The sequence below is a fragment of the Bidens hawaiensis genome, unplaced genomic scaffold, assembly GCF_021521415.1.
Source record: "Bidens hawaiensis isolate Kalapana, Puna unplaced genomic scaffold, B.hawaiensis_p1.1 tig00001576_1, whole genome shotgun sequence".
NCBI lineage: Eukaryota > Viridiplantae > Streptophyta > Magnoliopsida > Asterales > Asteraceae > Bidens > Bidens hawaiensis.
In genome coordinates, this window is record NW_027491089.1 from 2,543,368 (window position 1) to 2,567,572 (window position 24,205).

The 24,205-nt window shown below is 36.6% G+C and overlaps 1 protein-coding gene across 1 annotated transcript; it reads right to left on the minus strand.

The window, feature by feature from the left end:
• Window positions 1–18,696: 18,696 nt before the first annotated feature.
• LOC143589011 (TMV resistance protein N-like) lies at window positions 18,697–21,509 on the minus strand. Its single transcript, XM_077069880.1, has 4 exons — window positions 21,328–21,509; window positions 20,129–21,230; window positions 19,753–20,037; window positions 18,697–19,680 (listed from the first exon to the last, which is right to left on the minus strand). The coding sequence occupies exons 1-4, from the start codon at window positions 21,507–21,509 to the stop codon at window positions 18,697–18,699; spliced, it is 2,553 nt and encodes an 850-aa protein (XP_076925995.1).
• Window positions 21,510–24,205: the final 2,696 nt, after the last annotated feature.

The following is a 24,205-nucleotide window of genomic DNA, read 5'->3' on the forward strand; positions in this document are numbered from 1 at the left end:
ATGCCAAATGTTTTAAGACCGGTCTACCAATGATGAAGGAAATGTGATTCCACCATATAACCCTTATCATGCTAAGATGGTGAAGCAAACATTATTAAAGGCTATGCTGGAGCCTGTTGGAAGAAGTGGGTACAAGTATCAAGGTGATCTACATGGTCCTAAGTTCAGTTTATTTTCGGAGACCGAACCTGATAGTGAGGAGACTACTGAGGAAAAAGGTGATGATAGTCGAGATGATGATGGTGAAATCGGTGATGGCCGAGAGCATGTTAGTGAGGCCACTGATTCTGGCACTGACGTCGAGGGTGAAAATCATACCAAGAAGCTTCATGATAAAAAGAGGAAGGCTATAAATAAGCCTTCTGCTCGTGGTTCGTCCCAATAACAACAGGAGGAAGAGCAAGAAGAGGAACCTTAGCAACATCTGAAACGTTTAAAGAAAGAAAATGACTCCAAGAAGTCCGGGCCTTCAACGATGCTGACATCCATTAAGGCAATCTTTCCCTATGCTTCTACTTTGACACAACCACCACCAACCACCCAAGCTGACCCACACCATGCCTCACCAACCACCCTGTCATGCATCATATAAACCCTCAAAGGCAAACAAATTCATGTGCCGAGACTGAAAACTAAGGCCAAACCAAAACCAAAACCTAAACCAAATCCACCCCTAGGAGACTCCATGACTCACCCATAACCTCTCCTGAATAATCCACCACACACAAATACCAACCTCTATAAGGCCTTCCTTACCACAAATAACCAAACCAACCCACACCTCACCCATACAACAACTAGCTCTCTCCCCACCAAGGACTACCTCACCAATCCCATCCCTATTTAGTTTATTGTTTACCTCACCACTTAGAGAAACCACATTCTGGTCAACCACATTCACTGCCTCACCTACTACCTTACCCATCATCAGCCTTGCCCAAATAACCACCGAGCCAACTAGCCTACCTTTAGTGTTAACCTTACGCTTAGCTACCCAAACCATAGCCATGCCTACCCAAACCTCACCAAAATCCATTTTCTCAATTGCACCACCCACAATCACCCAAAACTCAGTCATATCAGCCATCCCTTGGTCAAGTGGGAAATTTAGGAAGTCCCCAATCTACCAAGATCCTATCCTTGAGAGGATTCAGGCACTAGGGTAATCAAACGAGAAGAGAGTGAAACGTGAACACATGTTGATCAAGTTCATGAAAGAACAACAAGACACGAACGAGAAGGTGATGAAGGAAAGAACCACTCTTGCTACTAGGGTTGCTAAGTTGGAGCAAGACAGGGAGGTTGATAGAGCCCTGATTGAGAGTCAACGTATGTGGATCGAGACTCTTCAAAACCAAGTCAACAATCAGCATACTTGGTTAACTAATCAATCTTTGTTGAATGTTGAGCGTAATGATGAGGTGATGAGTCTTGAATCAAGGGTCTCACATTTTGTAACGAACCTACCTTCCTCATTAAATCTCGCACAAAACTTGAGGAGAGAGTTAGAGTCAGAAGTTGACAAGACGATGATCGAGGTTGAAGGACTTGATTCTAGAGTCCTTATGTTGGAGGGTAAATCAAGTGCCTCAAGAAACATTGGAATGTTGATTGATTAAAATGCATATCTAAGAGTCGAGGTTTAACGTATTAGACTCCAAATAGAGCAACATGATTGCTTTACCAATGCTCAAAACACGGTCAATGAAGCTCTCATCAACCATGCCGTTAAGGTGATGAAGCTGAGTGATGAAGATATTGACGTCCTCAAAAGCCGAACCAAAGCAGTTTTCCGAAGCTAGATGATTCCAATAATGATGATGATGAAAACAAAGGAAAAAGAAGAGAAGACACTTTGGTTGAGCTCATTTCTAATGCTCAAACTGTAGGCTTTAAAACTAGCGCCAGTGGTAGTGGAGTCAAAGTCGTTTGATGGTGCGAGTGGAAGTGGCGTTGGTTTTGGTTTTAGTGAAGCGGCAGTGGTCACTGGTACAATTGTTGAGGCCACTGTCGTCTCACATGTGAGTGTTGATACCGTTCAAGTGGCTGCTTAGGATATTGGAGCAACTGTCGCTGGGAACAAGGAGGAAGTGGTGGTTGAAGACGATGATGGTCATTTCGATGAAGAGGATTATGAGAATGAATATGATGATGAAGACGATGATGAGGGTGATGATCCTCATGATAGTTTTAATGAACCACATGGTGGCGGTAACGGTGATGGTGATGTAAAAGGTAATGTTGGTGTTGATGGTGGCAATAGAACAAGACAGCCTCATGACGACTCTCCTAATAATGTTGTCACTAAAGATCCCGCAAAGAAAATTATGGATGGTGATGCTGCATTAAAGGAAAAATTGCAACTATTTTTAATTTTTCTACTTGTGTGGGTACCTATTCTTAAGCTCAAGAAGCTGTTAAGGATGATGAAATAAACTACTCACCAAACCTAGACACTCCAGTTCATAGTGAGAATACGGATCAAGCTTAGGAGCCAGCCACGGTGATGGCTCTTCCAGCAACAGGTGGTGAATCTTCTCATCAACCAAGAAAAAGGATGAAGAAAAGACACTACATCACTAGGGTTGCAAGTCTCCAAGACCGTCTCTATCCTTATCATGACGACTCCACAATTATCTACTGCAAGTGGCACCCGTCCAACAAAACATGGGCAATCCGACGTGCCAATGGGGGTTTGACCTACATCTACTACACTTGCATACACTGTCAAGCTCGACATGAATTACTTCAGATGATTTGTTGGTCAAGGTGCCGATGAGGAGGAGTTGTGAAAATGGTTTATGAGATTCTTGAGCGGGAAATGGAAGCATGATTACCCTAACTTCAAACTCAATAAGGGTAAGTTGTATCGTCACCCAACTAAGATTGATCTGGTGTCAGGAATGAAGAAAAAGGACTAGAGGTACAAGACCCACAAAGATGGGTGGCCGATCTATCGTGGAGAACTGGTTTTGCCCATCATCTTTCATGATTTCATCTGTTGGGAGTTCAACAACAACCCAGAGAGGTTGTTATTCACTGCCAAAGGATGCATTTCCTCTGCTTCTTTGATGAGCATGAGTTGGCTGCCCTCAGCAAAGAAGATATGTTGAAGTTGTACAACTCTATTTTCGGCACAGTCGAAGACGTTCGCCGAGACAACTCTGATTGAGAAGTTAACAAGTTCGTTCCCTTTAGTGTTGATAATCAACTATATGTAAACGACGACGGATTCGACTAAGAAACCGACAGAAGGCTAAAGCTGACCGATCAAATACTAAAAGACTAGAGGGAGATTGTAGGGGCCAAGTTTTGTATATTAGTCTTTTGTGTTTGTTTAATTTATTTACGGTGTAATTTTGTTAGCTTGTTGTTTTGTTTATTGTATGTTTGGTCCTGAGGCCATGTAGTGCAAGCCTATTGGGCCGTTTATAAGGAAATGAGGCATGCCATGCTCTTACTATAAATAGTAGAGCATGCCCATGCATTTCACAACCTTTTTGAAAAAACAATCTTATCCATCTAACAACTCTCACTCTACTCCCTTTTTCTTCTTGTTTTCGGAAATAATCAAACACAAACAAGATCCGAGATCTCGATGGCTATAAGTGATTTCTGCTAGCTTTTGTTAGATATTGATTCAAGAACAAGTTGTTTGATCCATTGTGATGTCGCCGCTACGAGAGGTGGCGGCGGCATGCCATCTTAGATCTGGGTTTTGGCAGCCGGAAAACATACGCACACCAAATATTCATCATCATAAACCCATAAAATCTTCACAAAAACCATAAAACGAACCTCAAAATCGATCGAATCTACACTCCAAGACAAACTTCAAGCACATTTATTTCCAAACTTTATATCTAAATTTTTCAACCTTTATTTCAAAGCTTCAACAGATCTTTAAAAACGTCAAGAAATTAACGTCTCGTTAGGGTAATCACAGAATTAGAAACCGAATATCAAGAACAAAGTTGAATCAGGTGATTCAAACCCGCTCTGATACCATTTGTAGGTACCCTGTTGGATCTAACATCTAAAGCATTTTGTTCTTGATAAGCGATCGAGACAGGTGCGGTAAAATCAAAAGATCGAACAAATAATATAAAGATAATATTGAATGACTTCGTGATCGGTAATAGAAGATTGATGATATTAAATGAACCGATCCCACCCAAGATGAGCTCCCCTTGGGTGATTGATTACACACTAGAAAACACACACATAAATATGACAATAAAGTATAAATAGCTAAAAAAATAAACATTCTGGAAGCTTTCTTCCTCGTTGAAGCTAAATGCGTGCATCAAAGCTTTCGGATCCCGAACTCATGCTAACTTTAAGTAATCGCTTGAAAAAAATATATTACGAGTTTCCCATATAGAGATCGCAAGTCACAAATTATTGTTCATACATCAACAACCATCATCACATTTATCTCATTTATTCTAATTCAATTTTTTATTTTGTAGTATCATCATTATCCATTTCATTTATTGATTCCTCAAATCCCCTTTTGTCTCATTCATTTTTTCTCTCAGACATGAACAACTTGAGTGCACCTAGTAATTAATTACAACCCTCAAATGAGACAATTCCGAATACTAGTGTGGAGCTACTTCTAAGGCCAAGCATTATAACTTGCGATATCAATGTAGCGTAAGTCGTTATATATATTTTGGTTAATCAAATTGGTAATGTCGGCGAGAAATCCGGATCTGAGACAAGAGCTTCGGTGACGCGTTTATGGGAAGAACTTATAGATTATTTGTGTTTAGCTATAAATTAATAGGGAACGTTTGTTGTCTTTATGTGTATGTTTTCTATGGTGTCATCAACCACCCAATGGGAGCTCACCTTGGGTGGGATTGGTTCGTTTAATATATTTCATGTTTTATTACTTATTATGGAATCGTTCACTATCTATATTATCTCTATATAATATATGTTTGGTTTGTTAATTTCATCGCACCCTCATCGATCGTTTATTAAGAACAAATCCGTTCATTATGTTAGATCCGGTTTTAGGAGACCTACACTATTACTGACCTTTTTTTAAGACAATTGAAAGCAATTTAATAACATGCAGCAAAATATAAATACAATGGGACTAACAAGCCGCTAGCAGACAGAAGTAGAAACAACCACCCTAGTCTTATAACTGACTATTGGGCCTAATATCCTAATATGGTGACAATGGTATATAAAAAATTCCCTAAATTTTCTGTTGTTTTTAACACGTTGTGATTCTGTATTCTTTTCATGACATAGAGCTTCCTACTACGTGCAGGGGAGATTTGGAGGGAGCTCCTCATTCAAATAGAAGCATATTTAATCTCTGGCATAAATTAATGATGTTCGAGCCGATCCATGCAGTCTTCGAATGTTTGAGTTTGTGATTTTGAGAATTTAACGGGTGATTTTGTTAGTAAATTCGTGGTGACTTGAAATTCAATTATTTTGTCAGGCAAAGAACACATTACAATCAACGTACAAATAGGCATGAATATGTTGCTAATACAAGTGTCATTTGTTTTATTTTCAAATAGTTTGCTTCAATCCTATTAGGACATTAATAAATAAATCATAGTTTTTAAATTGCAATCTCATTAGTCAAAATTCCCTTCTTGCATAAATTATTAATGATTGGGCATTAACATGAATTAGTTAATTAAGAACGTTCTTTATTAATGACAGGCCACACACCTCTATACATAGGGACATTTATCCAACAGGAAAAGGAGACAAAATGATGTCGAATTAATCCACGGCTTTACTCAAATGGCTCATGAAACTCATAATTTATTGATAGACTTCATCTAACCGAAAAGTTAGAGACGAACCAAAGGGTTCAAGAACAAACGTTATTGACAATATTATAATATCAAAACTAAGTAAACAAGAGACCTAATAACCATATTGTTAGGATTCTAGATCTCAATCTAAGCTAATAAACACAATTACACTAATGAAACAGTAAATTGCTAATCTAATCCTTTGAATGGATTAGTATCACATTAATTAAATTCATATTTGAACTATGAACTAATTAGTATTATTAAAGTAAATATACATCGGAAATCATAAAGCTAATTGAGGTTTCATATGAAATAACAATTTTGTATTAACTATAATCGAAAACTTATAATCTATTGCTCCCCCTCAACCTTAGCTCATCATTTAGGTTAATGTTTTGATGTGTTAAAGTGTTAATGAAAAAGTGACTCTCTTCTTCATTATATACATGTGAAAGAGACATCTAACAAATCAGTTATAGTTACACACTACTGATGAACAAAATCAAACAATATACAGTTACGCACTATTGATGAACAAAATACAAACAACTGTCTAATCTTATGCTAACTATTGATCTTTGCTGAAACAACTTATGATTCTTCAATTTTTTGGATCTTCTATAGTTTGCTTGATCAGTTTAATCTTTAGTTCTTTCATATCATTGTAATTTCAGATGTTTGAAGTAGCAATTTACCAAAACATAATGAAGAACAACGGATAGTTGTTTGGTTTTTTGCCATCATTTCTTTTATATGCTAGATTCAACACGATTTATAAATAACAATAAACAAAATATTTTGGCTGGGCCAACTTAATAAGCCGGAAGCTCTTGCATCACAAAGAAGTATATGCCAGACCAAGTCTTTAAGAAAATTACTAGCTGATGCGCATACAAGTAAAAACATGACAGGTTGACTATATCTTTCTTCATGAGCTCATTATGAATCTTGAGGATTATATTTAGTTGTATAGATGAATAAACCCTACAACTGCTTCAAGTAATATTAAAATAGCTCAATGTTCCCTAGGGTAAACATGTGTTGAGAACGGGTCAACGTAGCCTTGTTTGTGCATGATTGAGTGTGTTTGCTAATGGGTGAAATATGTCATTTTTTTGTACCGGGTTGGGTTGACCTAGGCCATATTTAAAGGAGCTTGAAGTCGAGCTCGAGCCTATATTTGATACCACAGATCTAGCTATAAGAGGACTGATCTTATATGAAATATATATTAAAGTCTTGGTGATTGAATTATCTATTCTTTTTGTTGAAATGGCAGATAAAGAATCTTGTTCATATCTTGAACAAATAAGGACCTTTACTTTTTCCACTCAAAGTCATATTCCAACTCAGTTTCCATTAAGTTTATTAACTTTTTCCCCAATTAATAAAGAATTCATTTTATACTATCGATCTTCGAAGCTTACATTCAATGGCGTCTACTTCAGCTTCATCAGTTCATAAGAGCTTCAAGTATGATGTCTTTTTGAGCTTTCGGGGTGAAGACACACGAAAGAACTTTGTTGATCATCTCTACCATGCTCTTCAACAGAAAGGCATTATAACTTTCAAAGATGATGAAAAAATCCAGAAAGGAGAAAGGATAAGTGATCAGCTCATCAGATCCATTGAAGAGTCCAGATTTTACATCATCGTATTCTCCAAGAACTATGCATCTTCATCATGGTGCTTAGATGAGCTCCTAAAGATCATGGAGTGCCACAAGACGATGGAGCATACTGCTTACCCCGTCTTCCTGACGAATTTGCTATTATAACGAATTGGACCTTATAACGAATTGGTCATCATAACGAATTGGACCTTAACGAACTGGTCATCATAACGAACTAGACCTTAACAAACTGGTCATCATAACTGTCACACCCCGACCAAAGGCGGCGGAACATGCCGGGGTGCAACGTGATTGGACAAATACACAAGACACTATTTAAAGTGACAATATTTATTCAACTCAATTTATTTCAACAAATCAATAACAACACATCTCGTTCATATAAACAAATAGCATTCATATTGTTCGTTTTACTAATACCCTAATAGTCTTGGTAACGTTTTCCATCAAGCACTCGAGTCAACAAAAGTCAAACCTGTAACATTTCATAAAATAGAGTTTGTCAACACAAAGGTTGGTGAGCAATTCATAAGTTTGAGCATATAAGTGTATAGTATTAAAATCCACAAAACTTGTATACAAAACAATAAATAAGAGCTATAAACTGGAGTAAATAGTTATCGCTAAACAAGTTAGCGACACCTAGCTATTGGCAATTAGTCTAGGATTTTATGACAGTTGCTAACAAGCTTACATTAGCATCACCTAACTACAAGGGGATGCCGAGTAGTCTAGGATTTATAGTTATCGTTAATAGCATACGTTAACGACACCTTGCCATTTGCCAAATGGTATAGGATTTATAGTTTCACCATCCAAAAGCTGTAAACACATAGTTAAATAAGCATACAACACCAAATCGAGCAATTATTCAAGTAAGGTATACAATCACGTTTGTGGGTTTAAGATGCAAGTAATTAAAGCATTTAGTTTGATAAGTATGAAATGTCACCCCAAAACGAAAGATAAAAAAAGGGGTATGAAAGTACTCACCTCAAATAGATAAATAAATGAAGCTCGAACGGTAAATGAAAGATCCGACTTGAAACGATAAACACCTTAGCTAAAATAAATAACGTAATATATATTAATGAACTTGAAACCAAAATGAAATTATATTGGAAACATTGGACGAGAAGGTTCGGTTGTAAATCGGATTATCGGTTAATTTGTTAATGATTAGGGACTCGTACATAATTAATAATAAAATATCATTTTATTGGGCTTTGAAATAGCTAAACCAATATTAAAAGAAAAAAAGACGGGTTTAAATCACGAGTTCGGTTTTATGAAAATGAATTTATAATGAAGCTTATAATAATATTATTTATGATGATGATAGTAATGATAATAATAATTTTAAAAGAAGTGTTTCATATATAGATATATAGATATGTACGATATGACGTAAAATAATAACCGTACTTATTATTAATAATACTAATAATAATAGTTAGAGAATAAAGATCTTAATATTAATTAAGATGTTGTTGGTAAAAAAAAAATAATAATAATAATTATTATTGATAGTAAATAACGATATTATACTCGATGTCGGTTTGATTTCTAAACGAATTCATAATATACTATAATGATATTATTGCTAGTAATTAATGATAAAATATGATTTTTAATAAATAATAATAATATGACATTTAATAATATTAATAACAATTTTAATATTTATAATAATAATAATCTTGTTAATAATAGTTTTAACTTCAATATTTGTAATAATAATGGTAATAATAATATTAATAATAAAATACCTATAATAGTAAACTCAACATATTAATACTAATAATAGTTTTTATGTAGTAATGTTAGTACTAATAATAACCCTTATTTGTTAAGTATAAGATTAATACCAAAATCGGTCTAGGATGAGACGTGAACCCGAGACTCTAGTTTAATGACTAACGTATAACCCAAAACGAAACCAAGATAACAATTGTCAATTAAACGCATAAGAAACTTGATATATCTATTATCCGATCGTGCACCTTTTACCCGATTCAAAACAACTCAATACCCAAATTAACCCTTTTCAAATTATATGACCAACAATATAACCGATTTTTAACGGTTTAAAACCGACAATCTCTATACGAATACAACAATACTAAAACTCGAATTAACTTTACCTATTATATGTTCACGAGTCGTGGTTTTGTTTCGGGAAGGAACCGAGTCGAGACTGCCAGAGATTTGAAGACGAGAGGAAGAGAGATGGTGCGAGAGAGAGAGGCAGATTGAGTTTGGATAGACTTTGAACAACTAGTGTTACATAACAACTTCAGGAGGGAATTGGATTCTACACTTGATTGAGTTTGGATAGACTTTGAACAACTGGCCTCAAAAGTCAGTCTGTTGGAGGGTGGATCCAGTTCCTCAAGGGACGTGGATAGACTCATGGGTGAAAGTGTGAAGCTGCGTGACATGGTTGAGCAGCTTGAAGGTGAGATAGAAGAAAAACGCGACACTCAAGGTCGTGTAAATGAGTCACTTGTCAATCGCTATGTTGCAGTTATGGAGGTGATGCGCTTGAGTGACGAGGATGTGAACAACCACAAGAATCACTTGATGGAGACTTTCCGTGACTTTCTGCGTGTAAACGAGCCAAGGACCGAGCAGAGCAATAGATGACAAACAGCTCTTGTCAATTTGGTCGCTGACACCGAAAATGTTAGAGCTCAAGGAAGGCTACATGGCTTCCAATACACCGGCGAAACCAGGAAAGATGCTGGAGAAGGAGGTTCTGGTGTGAAGAAGAGTAAAGATGAGCCTCCTACGGTTGTTGGAACCATAGTAAGCACTGAACTCGTGGTTACAACTGCCGCCACAACTGGGCAGGTCAGTTCCATAAGTTCCCCACTTGTTATACCTACTACGGGTGAACAAGTTAGTGCTCCTGCTACATCTGCTTTGGTTCCTATTGTTCAACAACAATAATGTAGCTCAAGGAGGTGGTGGAGGTGATGGAAGTGGTGATGATGATGATGATGAAACATATGATGATGACGATGATGTTGGTGATAATGAAAATGAGGATGAAGAGGATGATGGTAATGATGATAATGACCACGAGTATGACAGTGTCGATGATCCTCGTGGTGGAAATGGTGATAACAGTGGTGATGGTCATGCCACTGGTGGAAATAAGACGGCGGAGGAGGAATCGCCAAGTGAAGAAAATAAAACACGTGAGACTGACGCTACAGTCGAGGCTGAAATTGCCTCTATTTTTAACGTTTGTTCTGCTGCAGGTACCAGCTCACTAGTTCAAGAAGCCGTGGAGAATAAAGATGATAGTGATGATGGCATCAACTACTCACCTAATTCGGACACTCCGGAGATGGTGATTGAAGAACCCGTTGCTCAATAGCCAGTTGTCGCTCCCTCTACCAAGCATGCTCGCAAAAGATCAAGAAAGTGTATCAAGTATTATGGTGTGAGCAGTATGGCAAGCATGAGGTGGAGATCAAAGCCGTTCCATGACTCCGATCCTATCCTATATACAAGGTGGCACAAGGACAACAAAAGTTGGGTTGTTCGTCGTGCTAATGGTGATTTGACATATATCCCTTATGGAGATATGCACATCTTATCGATCCTGAATATGAACTACTTCAGAAAAACGGTGGGTCGTGGTGAGAAGGAAGGAACAGTGGAGGGATGATTCAAACGATTCTTGAATCATGAATGGAATTATGACTACCCAAAGTTTATTCTAAACCCGGGTAGGTCATACAAGTCAAACGAAAGCTTCCGTTAACGAATTAGGTTTAGGTCAGAGTCTGACATTCTCTGACATTGCCCTAACCTCGTACCCACTTTCCGGCGCCGCCTTTCCGGCACCGTCATCGATGGAAAACCGGGATCTCGCTGGAAAAGCGAGATCTCACTTGTTTTCCACCGTTTTTCGTCCCGTTCGATCCAGATCTGAGCTAGGGTGACCCCAGGCTCTTCTTTTGCTCGGTTCATACCCGATTCTACCCCGATCTCGTGACTTTAATGGTTTAGGGTGTCGGCTCGTCGTTTCGCGACTAGATCTAGCGGGTTTGGATCCATACAATATCATACTATCATTACATCGGGTCGATGCTCGGTTTTCCTCTTGGTTTCGGCTAAGATAAAGAGAGAACTAGAGAGAGAGCTTAAGTGTGTGTTTTTGGTGGTGTATGGAATATGTGAAATGAATGAATTAAAGAGAATTTATGGTTTATATATTATGGATCATGGGCTTAAGCCCATAGTCTTTTCTTCTTTCCTTTTAACCCAAGTCCGTAACTCATATCCATTTAAACCAGCACAAGCCCGACTCATAATAACTCACAATTTATATTATTAACTGAAACGAGAAAACGGGATGTTACATAACAACTTCAGGAGGGAATTGGATTCTACACTTGATTGAGTTTGGATAGACTTTGAACAACTGGCCTCAAAAGTCAGTCTGTTGGAGGGTGGATCCAGTTCCTCAAGGGACGTGGATAGACTCATGGGTGAAAGTGTGAAGCTGCGTGACATGGTTGAGCAGCTTGAAGGTGAGATAGAAGAAAAACGCGACACTCAAGGTCGTGTAAATGAGTCACTTGTCAATCGCTATGTTGCAGTTATGGAGGTGATGCGCTTGAGTGACGAGGATGTGAACAACCACAAGAATCACTTGATGGAGACTTTCCGTGACTTTCTGCGTGTAAACAAGCCAAGGACTGAGCAGAGCAATAGATGACAAACAGCTCTTGTCAATTTGGTCGCTGACACCGAAAATGTTAGAGCTCAAGGAAGGCTACATGGCTTCCAATACACCGGCGAAACCAGGAAAGATGCTGGAGAAGGAGGTTCTGGTGTGAAGAAGAGTAAAGATGAGCCTCCTACGGTTGTTGGAACCATAGTAAGCACTGAACTCGTGGTTACAACTGCCGCCACAACTGGGCTGGTCAGTTCCATAAGTTCCCCACTTGTTATACCTACTACGGGTGAACAAGTTAGTGCTCCTGCTACATCTGCTTTGGTTCCTATTGTTCAACAACAATAATGTAGCTCAAGGAGGTGGTGGAGGTGATGGAAGTGGTGATGACGATGATGATGAAACATATGATGATGACGATGATGTTGGTGATAATGAAAATGAGGGTGAAGAGGATGAAGGTAATGATGATGATGACCACGAGTATGATAGTGTCGATGATCCTCATGGTGGAAATGGTGGAAATGGTGATGACAGTGGTGATGGTCATGCCACTGGTGGAAATAAGATGGCGGAGGAGGAATCGCAAAGTGAAGAAAATAAAACACGTGAGACTGACGTAGCAGTCGAGGCTGAAATTGCCTCTATTTTTAACGTTTGTTCTGCTGCAGGTACTAGCTCACTAGTTCAAGAAGCCGTGGAGAATAAAGATGATAGTGATGATGGCATCAATTACTCACCTAATTCGGACACTCCGGAGATGGTGATTGAAGAACCCGTTGCTCAATAGCCAGTTGTCGCTCCCTCTACCAAGCATGCTCGCAAAAGATCAAGAAAGTGTATCAAGTATTATGGTGTGAGCAGTATGGCAAGCATGAGGTGGAGATCAAAGCCGTTCGATCCTATCCTATATGCAAGGTGGCACAAGGACAGCAAAAGTTGGGTTGTTCGTCGTGCAAATGGTGATTTAACATATATCCCTTATGGAGATATGCACACCTTATCGATCCTGGATATGAACTACTTCAGAAAAACGGTGGGTCGTGGTGAGAAGGAAGGAACAGTGGAGGGATGGTTCAAACGGTTCTTGAATCATGAATGGAAATATGACTACCCAAAGTTTATTCTAAACCCGGGTAGGTCATACAAGTCAAACGATATCAACCCCTTCACCAAGAAGCTATCTAAAGGATGAAGATACAAGATGACAGACGAGGATGGAGAACCTATTTTTCACGGCATGCCCTTTGATGACAACTTTCTTCACGACTTTGTTGCTTGGGAGTTCGACAATGCTCACGATGAGGTCATTATTCACTATGAACGATCTCATGACCTCCGGTTCTTTGATGAACATGAAATGGCTGGGTTCTGCAGAGCTGACTTGATGAAGCTTCTTGAGTCACCTCTATGCACGGTTGAAGACGTTCGTCGAGACAATACGGATGCTATCGTCAGAAAGTTCAACAAGTTCGTCCAACTACTTGTTGAGAAGCAGCCCTTCCAAACCAGTGACGATATCTTCGAATAAGAGTCCGAGTGCGACTGAAGATTGAAGTTAACGGGACAAATACCAAAGACTAGAGGGAGATTGTCAGGCCCATTTTTGTATTAGTCTTTCGTATTTGTTTGATATATATGTATCGTTTATATGTATGTTTGGGCCCAAGGCCATGTACTTTGGAGCCCAATGGGCCGCTAATAAAATAGATAGTGCATGAGCACACACACTATATATAGTGTGTGTATCTCATGCACACAACAACCTTTTGCCATTTCACTATCTTATCCACAAGTTCCAAATTCTTTCTTCTCTCCCTTCTCTCTACCCTCACAGTGCAAATAATAACCAAACAAGATCTGAGATCTCGGTCCTCACTAGTGATTTCCGCTAGCTAGTGGAGAGGTTGATCCACATAGACTAGTAATAGTGTTGTTAAATCCAGTCAAAGGACCAACAAAAATCAACAAAGTCACATAATTCTAAATAAACAATTTAAACCAACAAAAATCAACAAAGTCACGAAATTATTCAACTTATCTAAAAGTTGTACAAAATAATATCTAAAACTTAGTGTATGCAAAAAGCACCCATAAGAGAAAATTAGATATCCAGAATAATGTGATTGTCTATGATTTTCATAAATAATTCAGTAAAATAAAATAATATAAAAAAACACCATTTTATAGTAGTGAACCAACTTACAGTTTAGCAACCAGTTTTTAGTCACCAAAAATTTAAGATTTTTCCCCTTCCAAAAATCTATTCAAACAATCAGTATATTTCAAAATCAAATAAAACCAAAGGTACCTAAAATCCAATAAATGAATACTTAACCTAAAATATTATGCATTTTTTATAATTTCTACAGACATAAACATTCTTTAAGTCTCCGTGTCTGTAGATGGAGAAAACATTGTAAAAAAACGTCCTAAAAAGTACAACAACAACAACAACAATAATAATAATAATAATAAAAGTCCATCTACAAGACGAAGAACTTGTTAAACTTTTAACATCATTCTCAATCTTGTTTAGTGTAATAAGTGTCAAGACACTGATTGCCTTAATTTGAACAAATAAAAGTTTGTGGGCACATGCAAAAATGAGTATATACTAAACTAGTTATGAAAGAGACTCTTGGGGTGGACAGATTTAACCAAATGAGACCTATTTCCTACCCCAAAAAAGTCAGTTTGTATCAGGGTACCGATCTGGATACAAACCAGTTTTAGTTTGGCTAGTGCTGATCACCTTTGGTTTTAAAATAAAAGCCATTCGTCGATTTCTTTTGCTGGTCACAACCAGTACAATAAATCTTCAAAATTTTGATATGAAGGTGAAAATTCTGACACATCCATTTCGTCGAGCAGATGGTGTACATGAATTACATACGATGTGAATATGTGGAATTTTGGTAATAAAATGGGCCGACATGTGTAACCTTGGAATTTGGTATTGCACGGTAACTACTGTGGTCATGGTCATTGTTGGGCTATTTTCCCAAAATTGACTTTTTTGTCAACGTTGACTTTTTTGCTGTCAAAACTGTTTCTTGATAAAAAATGATCGTTTGACTATGGTTGACTTTCTTTGGTCAACTGCACATTGTCAGAATGTATCAGCTTAAGCTCATTCTTGGTACACAATCACAATATCAAACTTTTGAAGCCATTGTCTTATGGGAATTTTTGTTATTGGGAAATATTTGTGTGACTTGTATTGGACTGAACATTCTGTATCGGGGTTTCAAACAGTTGGAACATTAAATTTTGAACCTTTTCATTGTAAGTGTATTTTTGTCATTGGGCTCTTTGGTAAATTAATTGGTTTTGAGAAGACAGTGTTTTGGTTATTCATGAGTTTCGGTTTATGTTTGACATTTTGCTGGTCAAACATGACATATGGAACTTTCAAAAGATTTGGATCAATTTTGAAAATAATTGAGAAATTTGGTGAATCGGTTGTATTGTTGAGTCTCATGCAATATTGGTATAGAGTTTAGGTATAAATGGAAGTCAACAAAAGAATTTGCAACTGTTGGCTTATCCTGGAATGACCTGGATTAATAAAGTTGTCAATATCTACATCATTTTCTACATCATTGGTTTTATTGACAGTTCAGCCTCATAATAACCAGTTTAAACGAACATCATCATTGAATTAAGACATATTAGGCGTAGCTATATGGACTGATCGACATTCGCGTGCCCACACCTTTGGTCAATGGGCTGGCCTCTCAAAAGTTTGTTGATTTTGAGTTTGCGCCTCCTCTTGATGGTTTAGCCTAGAGATGTACAAAAAATAGGTTTGGGACCGGTTCACTGCAAACTAACCTGAACCGGTTTGACAAGAAAGCCCGTTTCACCCAAACCAAACTATCTTAACAATCACGAGTTAGTGATGAAAGTTGTGAAGGTGAAAGGGATCATGGTGTATGACAAGACACTAAGGAATGGATTTATTGCTATGTCTGAGGATTTGGTAACAAGGCAACTGAACAAGGCCGAATGGATACTTCAAATTTTAACAAAGCACCTTGCAACGGTGAAGATCTCTATGGCTCGGTTAGGTGATGGTATCACCATTTGTGGACATCTCTATTAGATTCAAGTTGTGCCTTTTAAGTTTATTTTGTCGTTGAAGTTATTGTTATGGTGTATGCCTGTTAATGTTTTAATTATGGAACAATGTCTGAAATACGTTTATGAAAACATTCTTAAGTTATATAAATAAATGTTGTAAACATGTGGTCCAAGTTTAAGAGACAGAGAGTAGGTAAATGTTGTATTTTTATTTACATTTGCTGAGAACAATATAACGCGGCACATGACATGTCGTCAATCATTTTCCTATTGGCCAATGTTGGATTGTTCATTGTATTATTATATTTAATAATACGAATTTTTTCAGTAAATGATGGATTACTTTCATTTAGTTATTGGTGAGGCGGTAGTGGACCGGACTGGTCCACAAAATTCGATTCTGCAGTTAAAAGGTGGCTCATAGTCAAATAAAACCGACCCAAATTAACTGAGCTAAACAATTGACAGACATCTCTGTTTCAGTTTTGGGAATAAAAACACGAATTTAACCAAACCAACAAGTGATTATGTTAAACCTGGCGAAACAGGCGGCCCGGTTAAAAACAGGTGCCGGTCAGAATGGGTGCAGGACAAAACAGGCCGATTTAGAAATGATTACTCCCCAAACCCATCAACCAGTTTTAGCCTGTTTAACAAAACTCACCAAACCCGTTAAACTCATTTAGATGTATTGTGTTTTTCTTCATCAGTTCATTGTTAAAAATTTCAACAGGTTTTGCTTCTTGTTTTTTTTTGATAAATTTAGCTCCTTCCTACATGTTTTAAAATTTTTCATATCATAGTAAACAGATATAACCAAAAATCTAATAAACATAAATTAACCAGACCTTGATAGTTTGATTTTTCAATCAGTTCTTTGTAAGCAGCTCGGTTAGTATCCGGTTACTAAGCAGTTCTTTGATAGTTTTGGTTTGGAATGGACCAAAAAATTAGGCAATGATTCAATTCAGCCTCATAAGCACCAGTGTAAACAAACATCATCGTTCAACTCAAGCATTCTCGAATAATTGTGATAAGCGTTCAAGATATTCAAAACATATGTGCAAATATATGTAGAGAGTAAAGGCCCTTATTTTGACTAGTTTGTGGTCAAAACTGTTTTTTTTTTTTTTGTCAAATCTGTGTTTTTTGATCAAAATTGACCTTTTGACTATGGTTGACTTTCTTGTGGTCAACTGCACATGCTGGTGGTTCCTTATTGATAGAATATATCAGCTACTAGTTTTTTGTTGGCACCTTAAGATCATTCTTAGTATACCAGGTACATAATCACAAAAACAAACTATTGAAGCCACTGTCTTACTGGAATTTATTAAAGATCACAAGTTTATTTTGGTGATTAGTGTTATAAGTCAATCTTTTTCTGACTTGTATTGGACTGAAAACTCTTATTGCAGGTCCTAACATATGGTATATCCACTTTTGAACTCTTTCATAGTAAGGGTATTTTAGTCATTGGGCTGTATACAAAAGTTTAAGGATATGATAATTCAGTTTAATTGGGAAGTGGATGAATTGTTACTTAATAGCAGCAATTTGATTAATCATGAGTTTCAGGCCATGTTTGACTTTTTGCTGGTCAAACATGACGTATGAAACTTTCAAAATATTTTTAATTAATTATGACAATAATTGAAGCTGAAAAAAAAATAAATAAATAAATATATAAATAAAACCAATACCAATATTTAACTATATAAAAGCCTCTCAGAAATAAACTTACGGATACTTTAGAGATCCTTCATACTTCAATCCTTACCATTGATCCGGTTCATTTTTATTTCCTCTACTATAAATTTGAACATTAAATTTTCACACATGCACATCATAAAATGAAAGTACAGAACGACCAAAAAGAGACTGAATAAACGACCAAAAAACCCGAGCCCGGATCGAGATCCGAGTAACAGTTCGTTTACTGATCTGTTCAAATCACCACATAAATTGAAGGTACAGAAAAAGATAATATAATGAAAGACAACAAATTCTGATTTCAACATTAAAATTTTCACGCATGCAGTTCGTCGAGCAGGTGATTCAAGCATTCATGATTGTAAGGAGATATTATTCACAGCTCTACCCAAAAGAACTCCGGGATGGATGTAAAACCATACGACTCCAGTTCCTCCCTGGAACCATAAATACGTAGACCTTTCAATTGATAAATGCTCCCCGGAAGACGCCTTATGCCCGTGTATTATATCCATAACTCTTTCAGCAACAAAATAATCGCAGTAACATTATTTATATAAAATAAGAACCAGGGATCAATATTATCATAATCACAGCAACAATCTAGAACCACAAAATCTGATAAATTCAGAAAGTATCTTATCAAAGTGCAAAATATACTAAATACTGACAATCACAGTTCACACAGAAATAAATTCAGAATTCACACAGAAATAAAATTCAAAAGCAAACAAATGTATGGCAAAATACAAACTCCCAAATAAATTCAGAATTCACACATAAATACGCAGACCTTTCAACTGATAAATGCTCTTCGGAAGATGACTTATGCCTGAAGAAGCAGATATATCTAACTCTTTCAAACATTCTAAACTCCCAAGTTCCTCTGGCAATTTCTTAATATTTTTACAATTTTTGAGCTTTAAACGTTTTAAGCATTTCATCTTACATATGTTGTTCGGAATACTGAGCAATAATCCACTATTCCTAATGATTAAGTTCTCTAAACACTCTAATCTGCATATATTCTCAGGTAACTGCTCAAGAGCCCGACAATACCGAAGTTTAAGTGATTTCAGATTTTTCAACATAAAAATACTATCCGGAAGATGTTGAAAGTGTTGCACACTCAAAGTTAGCTTCTCTAGACTTTCTAACTGCCACAGATCCTGAGGAATGCTTTGGGAAAGTGTAAGCTCTCTTAAATGTTGTAAATCACATATAGTTGCTAGAAAATACTCATTTGTAACATATTCGCAAACGCATGAATCAAAACCAAAAAGTTTCTCTAAATTTCCACTCCATGAGGATCTAGGTTCATCATATATACATGTAAACCCAAACCCTGGAAAATAATTTGTAACATCTTCACAACGTACCTCTATTTCCACTGTATCTATAAGAGAAGCTGACTCATGTTGTTTAACCTCTAAATATGCAACATTTAAGCATTGTAATAAGCTAAAGTAAACAAGCTTTTTAAAACATCCCACCGGAGCATGAATTTCTTTAAGATGAGAACAACATTCAAGATATAATTCCTCAAGATGTGGAACCATCCCAATGTTAAGGTGACTCACCTTAGAACGACTGAGGTTGAGTACTTTGAGATTCAGGCATTCAACGGGCGATTGGAGTTCTACAAAGTCCCCACATCCTTCAAGATTTAACTCCTCAAGATGTGGGGTCATGCTAAGGTCAAAGGTTCTTAACTTCAAAGAATTACTGAGGTCAAGGAATTTAAGCTTATTAAAAACCTATCATAAGAAAAGAAAAATAGATGAGAATCAGTGTAATCACAATATATAACATTATATGCATTATTCTACCTTTCTTTCTCCTCCTTCCCAGAGTTCAATTATATTGCACCCATGCATTTCAAGGTTAACAAGGTTATTTGCTTGAAACGTTTCAGGTAAAGACCGAAAAGGGTACCAACTCCAACATAGAGATTGTAAAGCATCTGGTAAGTATTTGCTAACTTCATCACCTTCTTTTTCGTTGCAATCCACTGTAAGTAGTCTAAGTTCTTCCATCTTTCTAATACCTTTCATAATAATAACAGGATGGAGATTGGAACTTCTCAAATACATACTTCTTGTTGCTTTGGTGCCCTGTACATAATAAAAAAATGCTGGTGTGAAAATTTGTCAAAGAAAATAATATTTCCTAGTTGTCCACATTTCATATAAACTTAAAACTTACCAATTCCTTAAACAATATGTCTTCAATTTCCTCTTTAATCCATAATCGACTATGTCTGCTAGGCTCGTTAGGATGCGAACGACGCACTATATTCCAGCCCATTTCTTCTATACGGTCATGGAAGCCTAACTTGCCATAATCAGAAATAGTTATCAAAGATTTCTGCTCAAGAACACCTAAACCAATTTCAGCATAATATCCACAACTGTCAAGTATTCTGATTGCATCTTCTTTCTTGTTATATTTCATCATGCATACAACATCTAGAAAGATTTCTTTCTGATCATCCTCTAGGCCATTATAGCTTATCTCCAATCTTTTAAAAGTTTGATCTTCAGGGATAGTTTTTAGTCTTTCTATCGCATCTTTCCATACATGATCACTTCTACCACAAAGATGTGAACCCAAAACTTTGATTGTTAAGGGAAGACCAGCAGCATAATGTACAACTTTACTTGATAGCTCTTCATACCCTTGATTTGGAATATCTTTCTTAAATGCATACCTGCTGAAGAGGCAGAGTGCTTCCTCATCTGATAACAGATTAACATCATGAATAATGCTCACTCCATGTGCTACGAGCACCTGCTGATCTCTTGTTGTGATGACAATTCTACTCCCCGGCTTAAACCAAGTAAGCTCACCAGCTAACGCGTCAAGTTGCTCTATATCATCCACATCATCTAGAACAACAAGAGCCTTTCTACCAGGCATCATCCTTTTCATCTTATTTTTCCCATCAGAAACACTTGTTACGTCAATGTTTTGATCAGCTAACACATCTTTAAGGACCTGCTTTTGCAGTTCCTTCAAAGCAGTCGAAGAGCCTTTTGAAACTTCTCGGACATTCTCAACAAAGCTTACACCTTCAAACCAAACGGATGTTAGATCAAAAACAGCTCTCGCCAAAGTTGTCTTTCCACCACCTCCCATCCCCTTGATCCCTATCATGCGAACATCGTCGGAACCAGTTTCTAAAGATGAAATCACACGCTTTACCCGGGTCTCCATACCTACTAACTTCCCATCAATGCTTGAATTAATGATATGTAACTTTAGTGAAATTTCTTGAACAATTTGTTGAATAGATTTAGCTTCATGCCTATGAATTAAAGAAGATTCATTCAGGTTGCATGAATGTCCCTATGAAGAACATGTTACATAGGAAAGAAAAGAAGAATATAAGATGAAGGAATTACCCATTAAAAGTAGTCTTCAACTCCATCCCAGCCAAGCCGGCTGCTTCTTTGAGAGCATTTCTCCATCTTCCAACATCATCTTCATTTTCCTGTTTGATAAAGTTCAAAGCTTTCTTAGTCTTAACAAGATTTAACACAAGTACAAAGCACTTGGATAAGAAACGTCTTCTGCACTGAAACATAAATCGTTCACTGAATAATAAATATGACACCATTCAATGAAGAAGATGTTACCGGATCCACTATGACACCATTCAATGAAGAAGATGATCCGCTGCAACAAAATGCTAGAGTGGAACAAAGATAGTCGAGAGGTAGAACAAAGCTCCTACTACCCGTTTCATGTTCTGCAAAGGCTTTTCCAAGTGCCCCACTTTGGTGACGGACTTCAGTGGGTTCCACATCAAAGAATATGGGGTAAGCAGTCTGCTCCATCGTCTTCTGACAATCCATAATCTGTACAAGCTCATCCAAGCACCATGATGAAGATGCATAGTTCTTGGAGAAAACAATGATGTGAAATCTCGAGTCTTTAATGGATCTGATGAGTTGCTCACTTATTCTTTCCCCTTTCTGGATTTTTTCATCATCTTTGTAAGTTATAATGCCTTTCTGGTGAAGAGCATGATAAAGATGATCAACAAAGTTCTTGCGCGTGTCTTCACCCCGGAAGCTCAAAAAGACATCATACTTGAAGCTCTTTTGAGCAACTGATGCTGAAGTGGATGCCATTAGCTGTAAGCTTTGAAGGATCAAACGAAACGAAATCTTTATTAAGGGGAGAAATTTATATGAACATAATTAGAGATTAACAGACCAGTAGAGCGTTTAATAAGAAGACAATTGTTTGGAAAAAGTTTATGGTGGGTTGGGGACAAAAGGTCCTGCATTACATTAAAAAAAAGGACAATGACAATAAAGATAAAGAGCATCAGCTTGAAAATTATTATTGATTACGCGTGATTACAATTATTGTAGTTGTATTTTGTTGAATTTCTGGTTGTTAAAGGTGTGTTAATATAAATAATATCATGAGATCCCTTATAATCCTTAATCATGAGTTACTTTATTTATTATTTTACTAAGCCTGGTTGTTCACAAACTAAACTATTTTGGGCGGTCCATATCTTAAAACCGCTTGAAACATGTATGTTCATCAATTCAGCCTGTTGCTAAAATTTCTACATAATTTTATGAATTCTTTTTTTATTTTCTAAAGAACTGTATCTGAAGTCACACAAACGCATACACAAAAGTTAAGGCAGAGAACTGAACTGAATGGTATTAATGTGTTGGTCTGTGTTAGATGCTCAGGTTTTGTGACAACTAAAATAATAGTTTAGCCTAATATGTCAAGTTAGCAAAGTAGAGAGACTTACTTTGTAATTATACCTGTGGCAACAAAGAACTCGTTGTATACCACAATCCTTAATTCTAGCAAAGATTTCAGCAGTTCAACAGTTTACAAGCAGTCAACAGAAACGATTGATATTTAACAAATTACAACTTACCAAGTTACAGACACAATACAGTAGTAGAAATGCAATGGACTCAATATTCGAGAATAATACTCAACGAATCTGAAGGTGTATATGAAATGGATGATGATGTTACAGAATCAGAACGTGGAATCAAACGAAATGCAGATACAAATAAGAGTGTTTAGATGTTTTGGAAGAAGTAGCGGCATTAGTTGATAGTTGATGTTCGATACCACCTGCAAAATGTGTGGTTTATCATCGTATGCAACTCCTATATACCGTTTAGCTAAGCAGTAAGTCAGTAACAACTCAGCTTGGATTTAAGATAACTTCTTTGGTACAATAGTCAAAGTTTAACTACAAACGGTAGTCAACAAAAGAATCTGCAAAATGGTATGACTGAGGAAATAGTTTTGACTAATTTGACTTTCTCCTGGTCAAACTTGATATCCGGTATACTGTTGACTTACCGGCATAAAACTAGTAAAAGGACTGGATATCGACGAAGGGGTAATTTGGGAAATACGAAATGTCGTATTGGAAACAAGATGATCATTTTTTTAGATTCTGTACACTCATCACCAGTTACAAAGTAATACAAACAATACAACTGGTGAAATGCATTGGATTGAATATATTATAACAATACTCAATGAATATGAAAGTGCACTAAAGGAGTTTGATGAAATACCCGAGAGAGAAAATGAATGCAACAAATAAATGATATGAATGTGATAATGGTTGAGGATTCGAAGAAAAATAAAGCAAATGTAGAAACAGTGTTTAAATGTTACGGAAAAATCCACGTCACTAGTTGATACTGTTGATTCATTTAAGACTAAGCTTGATATTAAATTGATGGGTTCAATACTAATAATAATAATAATAGTAAATTCATAATTTTAAACATATTGTGTATCAGTTGAAAACAATCAGTTTAGTTGACTTAAGAAAAAAAATATAATTGTAGGGGTTTGCAGGTCAAATGGTCAACTATAAGAGGAGTATAAACAGGAGACAAACTACCAACTACAAGAGGAACGGGTCAAATGGGTTAAATCATGGTTTAAACTACTTGTTTAAAATTTAGCTTGAGTTATATTGTTTAAAAGCTCACACAAACCATTTTGATAAATCTTAGTATGTAAATTATAAAATAGGATTAATTATACTTCGTTTAATTAATGTTGGCATATAAATTCACGTATGGCATTGTCACATATACCGCAAACATATGATTTTCTTATTAACAACAAATTGACATGTATAATTTTAAATAACCAAATCAACACACATTTTTAAGTAATTATGAAAACTAATTAAGTTAACATATAAAAATACATTAAATTTTTTGAGAAAATAAACTCACGAGAGGAGTTTGCTTCAACGATCTGATT